At 45.8% G+C, this 6,057-nt stretch overlaps 1 protein-coding gene across 2 annotated transcripts in view; it reads left to right on the top strand.

The window, feature by feature from the left end:
- LOC129714070 (leucine-rich repeat and fibronectin type III domain-containing protein 1-like protein) overlaps positions 1-2,510 on the top strand; it is an 89,502-nt gene extending 86,992 nt beyond the window's left edge. The window contains exons 3-4 of one of the 2 annotated variants that reach the window (XM_055663529.1): positions 820-1,211; positions 1,544-2,510. In XM_055663529.1, the coding sequence (XP_055519504.1) occupies positions 820-1,211; positions 1,544-1,575 (424 nt within the window). In that variant the 3' untranslated portion in view covers positions 1,576-2,510. Of the gene's footprint in view, positions 1-819 lie in introns of both variants that reach the window. The other variant, XM_055663528.1, reaches the window with a different exon arrangement.
- Positions 2,511-6,057: the final 3,547 nt, after the last annotated feature.

Below are 6,057 nucleotides of genomic sequence, written 5' to 3'. Positions count from 1 at the left end.
AACCCGCACGTTTTTGGAGTGTGGGAGGAAACCAGAGCACCCGCAGAAAGCCCACGTGGTCGCTGTATCCATCAAACCAAAAAGTGTCTTAATTGGCTGGTTATATGTTGCAAGTAGGAGTAAATCATCGGGACAGACTGCATCTGTGGAGAGAAGGAAAGGGTGGAGACCCTTGTTCAGACTTTTTGTGTCTACGATGGATTTAAACCAGCATTTGCTGTTCAGGTCCTACACACTTTATGAATGAATGAATGAATGAATGACTGAATGAATGATTGACTGAATGAATGACTGAATGAATGAATGAATGAATGAATGAATGAATGCATGAATGCATGAATGCATGAATGAATGAATGAATGAATGATGAATGTATGGATGAATGAATGAATGGATGAATGGATGAATGCATGAATGAATGAATGAATGATGAATGTATGGATGAATGAATGGATGAATGAATGAATGAATGAATGAATGAATGAATGAATGAATGAATGGATGGATGAATGGATGATTGAAAACTTTATTGTCATTCAGATATACACCTAGACACAGTGCACCTTGAACAAAATTTTGTTGCATTTTACTCTCCAAAATCAGGTAATAGTTAAAAGTTCTAGGTTCAGTATGTGCATGGTTCTGTAAAATTAATATATATATAAAACGTTTTTTAAAAAATGTCGATATTTAAAAAGTTCTAGCCTCGGTTTTGTTGATTGTTCAGTAATCTAATGGCCTGGGGGATGAAGCTGTTGCAGAACCTGGTTGTCCCGCTTATATGTTGCAAGTGATGGGTTTTGGTCTCCTGTGTTTCAGAATGATTCCATCCACAAGCAAGACTTTCCTGGTGAATGACCTGACCCCGGGGAGAGACTACGACCTGTGTATCCTAGCTGTGTACGATGATGGCATGACAATGATGACTGGCACCAGGGTGGTGGGCTGTGTTCAGTTCACCACTGATCAGGAATACACGCAGTGCCAGTCTGTGCACGCCCAGTTCCTTGGTGGGACCATGATCATCATCATCGGGGGAATCATCGTGGCCTCTGTCCTGGTTTTCATCATCATCCTGATGATCAGGTACAAGGTACACAACAGCTCAGCCGACAGCAAGACCAAGGTCAGCAACGTTTGCTCCCAGACCAACAGCAGCCATTCAGCAGCGATGGCCAGGTCTACGTCCAAGCTGGCCTCCACCGCGCAAGGTGAGTGTACGCACGAGGTGTTTGCTGAATGTTCCAAGGGCTCGGTGGCAGTGCTGGTAAATATGTCCGGGGAGAAGGGTGGTCTTCCCCACAGCACCATGGTAACGGCCATAGACCAGAGGAGGACAAAGACCAGCGTGGACCTCCAGGCAGAGGCTCAGCTGTCTTGTGAAGAGGCCCCACCAGCAGGGAGTACCACCAACACCAGCCTGTCAGTCTGCTTGGTGAGCCAGCGCCGAAGGCAGCAACCGCACACCGTTTCTGTTCTGCCTTGCGATCTGTCGAGAGCCCGACATAGACACTCGTTTGACGGAGACTATTCTCTGTTCCAGAGCCACAGCTATCCCCGGAGAGCTCGGACTAAGGCAAGCCTGACGGGCAGTGGCCACAACTTGAACTCTGATGACTTGGGTGTGGAGAGCAAGCGGGCAACGTACGGCAGCAAGGAGTGGATGTTGGAGAGCACGGTGTGAGTCCAACGGCCGAACGTCCATCTACTGAGCACCACGGCCACTTGCACCACTTGGGCCACCTTTGGAGGGAGCAGGAGGGCACTTGTGTTAATGCCCCTTGGTACACATGGCAATGCCTTAAAGCACCCCCACATTGGACATGGGCAAGGGGGAGTTTGACTACGGCCAACAGCAGGAACTAGGAGTGGCCTCACCATCTCCACAGACAGAATAAGATGCTTTTGTGTTCTTTCCTCTCTCCTCACTCCCCCCAGCGTTCCACCGGGCATGCCTACTGGGCGGTGACATTTCACATCTGGCACGGCCAACATCTGGCAAAGACCAACATCTGGCAAAGACCAACATCTGGCGAAGACCAACATCTGGCAAAGACCAACATCTGGCAAAGTCCAACATCTGGCAAAGACCAACATCTGGCGAAGACCAACATCTGGCAAAGACCAACATCTGGCAAAGACCAACATCTGGAAGCCATGCGCCAACATTTACACTCATTTCAGAAGAAGGCAAAGCCTTTGATATTTATTAAAAATAGAAACTAAAAGCGTATAAGAGTTAACTGACGGAACAAAGATTTGAACATAATTGGAGAACCTTCCAGTAACACATTTCCTTTCATGTTTGATATTTGTTATATCTGGCTGGCCTGGATCAATTTCTGTGTAAGTGTATACATTATATCTATAAAGGTATCCTGCTGGAGATATTTATATAGATATATGTATCTGTATTCTACATTTATATATCTATATAGTACTGAGTTGTCCCACACATGATGTTTTTAAAGACCCTGTTGATGAACATGTTTTTATATTAAAAACCTGCACCATCACATCTTCTGATGATATTTTTATTTGGGTCCCTCCCGCGTGTGATGTTTAACAGGTACATGGCCATGGGTTTGTGGGCAGGGCTGGTGTTCTATTGAGCGTTGACATTGCCCTTCAACATGGGCCTCTGGAAGTTTGGTTTAATTTAGTTTGGAGATACAGCTCGGAAACAGGCCCTTCAGCCCATCGAGTCCACGCAGACCAGCCATCACACTAATACTATCCTACACACACTAGGGACAATTTACATTTACACCAAGCCAATTAACCTACAAAGTGTATGTGCGGGTCGGTGTGGACTTGGGGGGTCTTATTCTTGTACTCGCTAGAATTTAGAAGATTGAGGGGGGATCTTATAGAAACTTACAAAACTCTTAAGGGGTTGGACAGGCTAGATGCAGGAAGATTGTTCCCGGTGTTGGGGAAGTCCAGAGCAAGGGGTCACAGCTTAAGGATAAGGGGGAAATCTTTTAGGACTGAGATGAGGAAAACATTTTTTTTCCCACACAGAGAGTGGTGAATCTGTGGAATTCTCTGCCACAGAAGGTAGTTGAGGCCACACAGTTCATTGGCTATATTTAAGAGGGAGTTAGATGTGGCCCTTGTGGCTAAAGGGATCAGGGGGTATGGAGAGAAGGCAGGGATGGGATACTGAGTTGGGTGATCAGCCATGATCATATTGAATGCCGGTGCAGGCTCGAAGGGCCGAATGGCCTACTCCTGCACCTAATTTCTATGTTTCTATGTTTCTATGAAGGGCCTGTTTCTGTGCTGTATTTCTAAAACTATAAAAACTAAAAAAGGGAGTGTGCTTATGAGTGTTTTATTGAAAGTTCCCCTGTGCTGTAAGTCACGGTGCAGCCAGCACATCGGGATACTGCTAAACAGCTGCCAATAGCAGCAAAGACTGATTTAGTGTCTGCACCATTTATTGCCATTCCCTTTAGCGTTGCTTCCTGCGATTCCTCTCTCTCTCTCTCACGTCACTAGAAATGTTAATCTGCCCCTCAAGGGACTCCTACACCAAGCAGTTCATTGCTTTGGTGAATATTTTTTTTTTTCTTAGTGGTTTTTAATTATTAACAGGAGTTTGCATTATTAAAAGTCTTTTTAAAGCGAGAGAAAGATGCATTTGTCTCTTGCAGTTCTTAAGCGTATGAAATGTGTGTACATTTGTGGATTCAGAGTGGAATCAAACACAAAATCCATCCTTCATCTTACAGCTGTGTATGTCCTGAGCTTGCACTCGCCACATGTTCAGTTCAGTTTAGTTTATTGTCCCGTGTACCGAGGTACAGTGAAAAGCTTTTGTTGCATGCTAACCAGTCAGCGGAAAGACAATACATGATTACAATCGAGCCGTCCACAGTGTACAGATACAGGATAAGGGAATAACGTTTAGTGCAAGGTAAAGCCAGCAAAGTCCGATCAAGGACAGTCTGATAGTAATTCAGGACTCTGAATTACAGCTCTCTATTTGTGGTATGATGGTTCTCCTGCCTGATAACAGCAGATGGACCTGCAGCAAGTGTCAGGTGTATAAGTACATCCAGTACCTGCCAGGGACTTGGCCAGCTGTCATCTCATTGCATGAGGTACATGGAGTATATCACAGCTGCCTGTGCGCTGGGTAGAGTTCACCACACTGGTATTTCTGCACGATGCCATTATATGAGTGAGCTGCCATGTTTAGTTTAGAGATACAGCGCGTAAACAGGCCCTTCGGCCCACCTAGTCTGTGCCGACCAGCGATCCCCGCACACTTAAGCCCCTGTCCCACATAGGAGACCTAAAGAGCAACCTCTGGTGACCTTGCCCGCCACCCAAGGTTTTCATCAGGTCACCGGAGGTTTTGGACACTCTCCCTAATGGTTGAAAGTGGTTTCCGTGTGGTTGAGGCTTCATCTCGGTTGCTTCTGTTTAAAACCGACCTCGACTAAAATTAGGTTTTAAGCATTGATAATGTTTTAGTCACAGGTCTAGTCGAAGCCAGTTTTCTTCATAGTGGAGGAAGGTTTTCAACATAAGTGTGGGAGGTGGTAGGAGGTTGCAGGTCACCTCCACCTTGATTTTTTTTTGGGTGGTGGGCAAGATCACCAGAAGTTGCTGTTTAAGTCTTCTAAGTGGGACGGGGGCTTAACATACTAAGTTTAAAGGAGATGTGTGGGGCAGGTATTTTACACACAGAGGGTGGTGGGTGCCTGGGGTGGTGGTGGAGGAGGATATGATAGTGGTGTATAAGAGGCTTTTAGACAGGCCCGTGGATATACAGTGAATGGTGGCGAATGGATCACATGCAGGCAGAGGGGATTAGTTCAACCTGGCATCATGTTCGGCACGGATATTATGTTTGTCGCTGTACTGTTCTATATTTATGTTTAAGAAACATGATTGTGTTCATAATTTGTTTGGTTGTTTTGTTGTTTGTCTTTTGCACAAAAGTCCGCGAGCATTGCCACTTTAATTTCACTGCACATCTCGTATGTGTATGTGACAAATAAACTTGACTTGACTTGACTTGACTTGAAAGAAGGAACTGCAGATGCTGGAAAATCGAAGGTAGACAAAAATGCTGGAGAAACTCAGCGGGTGCAGCAGCATCTATGGAGCGAAGGAAATAGGCAACGTTTCGGGCCGAAACCCGGAAGGAAATAGGCAACGTTTCGACCCGAAACTTTCTTCAGACTATGTTCTATGATTATGTTCAGCTGCAAAAAAAAAGTTTCTGGATGATTTGAGGGATTTATGAAGTTTCCCACAGTGTCAATGGTACAGTGGTGGAGAAATTGCAATGGGTCAGGAGCTCTCCTCTTAGCAATGATCTCAGGAGAAGATTGGAACGGGGAGATTGGCTCTTGGGGAGGTGTGACCAGCAATAACAAGTTGTTTTCTGAAACCACTGCAATGCAACAGATAGATCACCTGCCCACAGAAGAACATTAGTCCATAAGTGATAGGAGCGGAATTAGGCCATTCGGCCCATCAAGTCTACTCCGCTATTTAAACATGGCTGAGCTATCTTTCCGCCTTTATCCAATTAGAAACATAGAAATTAGGTGCAGGAGTAAGCCATTCGGCCCTTCGAGCCTGCACCGCCATTCAATATGATCATGGCTGATCATCCAACTCAGTATCCCGTACCTGCCCTCTCTCCATACCCCCTGATCCCCTTAGCCACAAGGGCCACATCTAACTTCCTCTTAAATATAGCCAATGAACTGGCCTCAACTACCCTCTGTGACAGAGAATTCCAGAGATTTGCCACTCTCTGTGTGAAAAAAGTTCTTCTCATCTCGGTTTTAAAGGATTTCCCCCTTATCCTTAAGCTGTGACCCCTTGTCCTGGACTTCCCCAACATCGGGAGCAATCTTCCTGCATCTAGCCTGTCCAACCCCTTAAGAATTTTGTAAGTTTCTCCTGCCTTCCCCCCATAACCCCTGGCACCAATTTCGGATTGAGACCGTTCTTCAGACTGATGTGGGCGGGAAGAAGGCTCTCGACCCGAAACGTCACCTATTCCTTCGCTCCATAGATGCTGCTGCA

This window comes from Leucoraja erinacea, chromosome 38 (genome assembly GCF_028641065.1).
Source record: "Leucoraja erinacea ecotype New England chromosome 38, Leri_hhj_1, whole genome shotgun sequence".
In the NCBI taxonomy this organism is placed as follows: Eukaryota; Metazoa; Chordata; class Chondrichthyes; order Rajiformes; family Rajidae; genus Leucoraja; species Leucoraja erinaceus.
The sequence above is the reverse complement of the archived record's forward strand: the minus strand, read 5'-3'. Positions and strand labels throughout refer to the sequence as shown.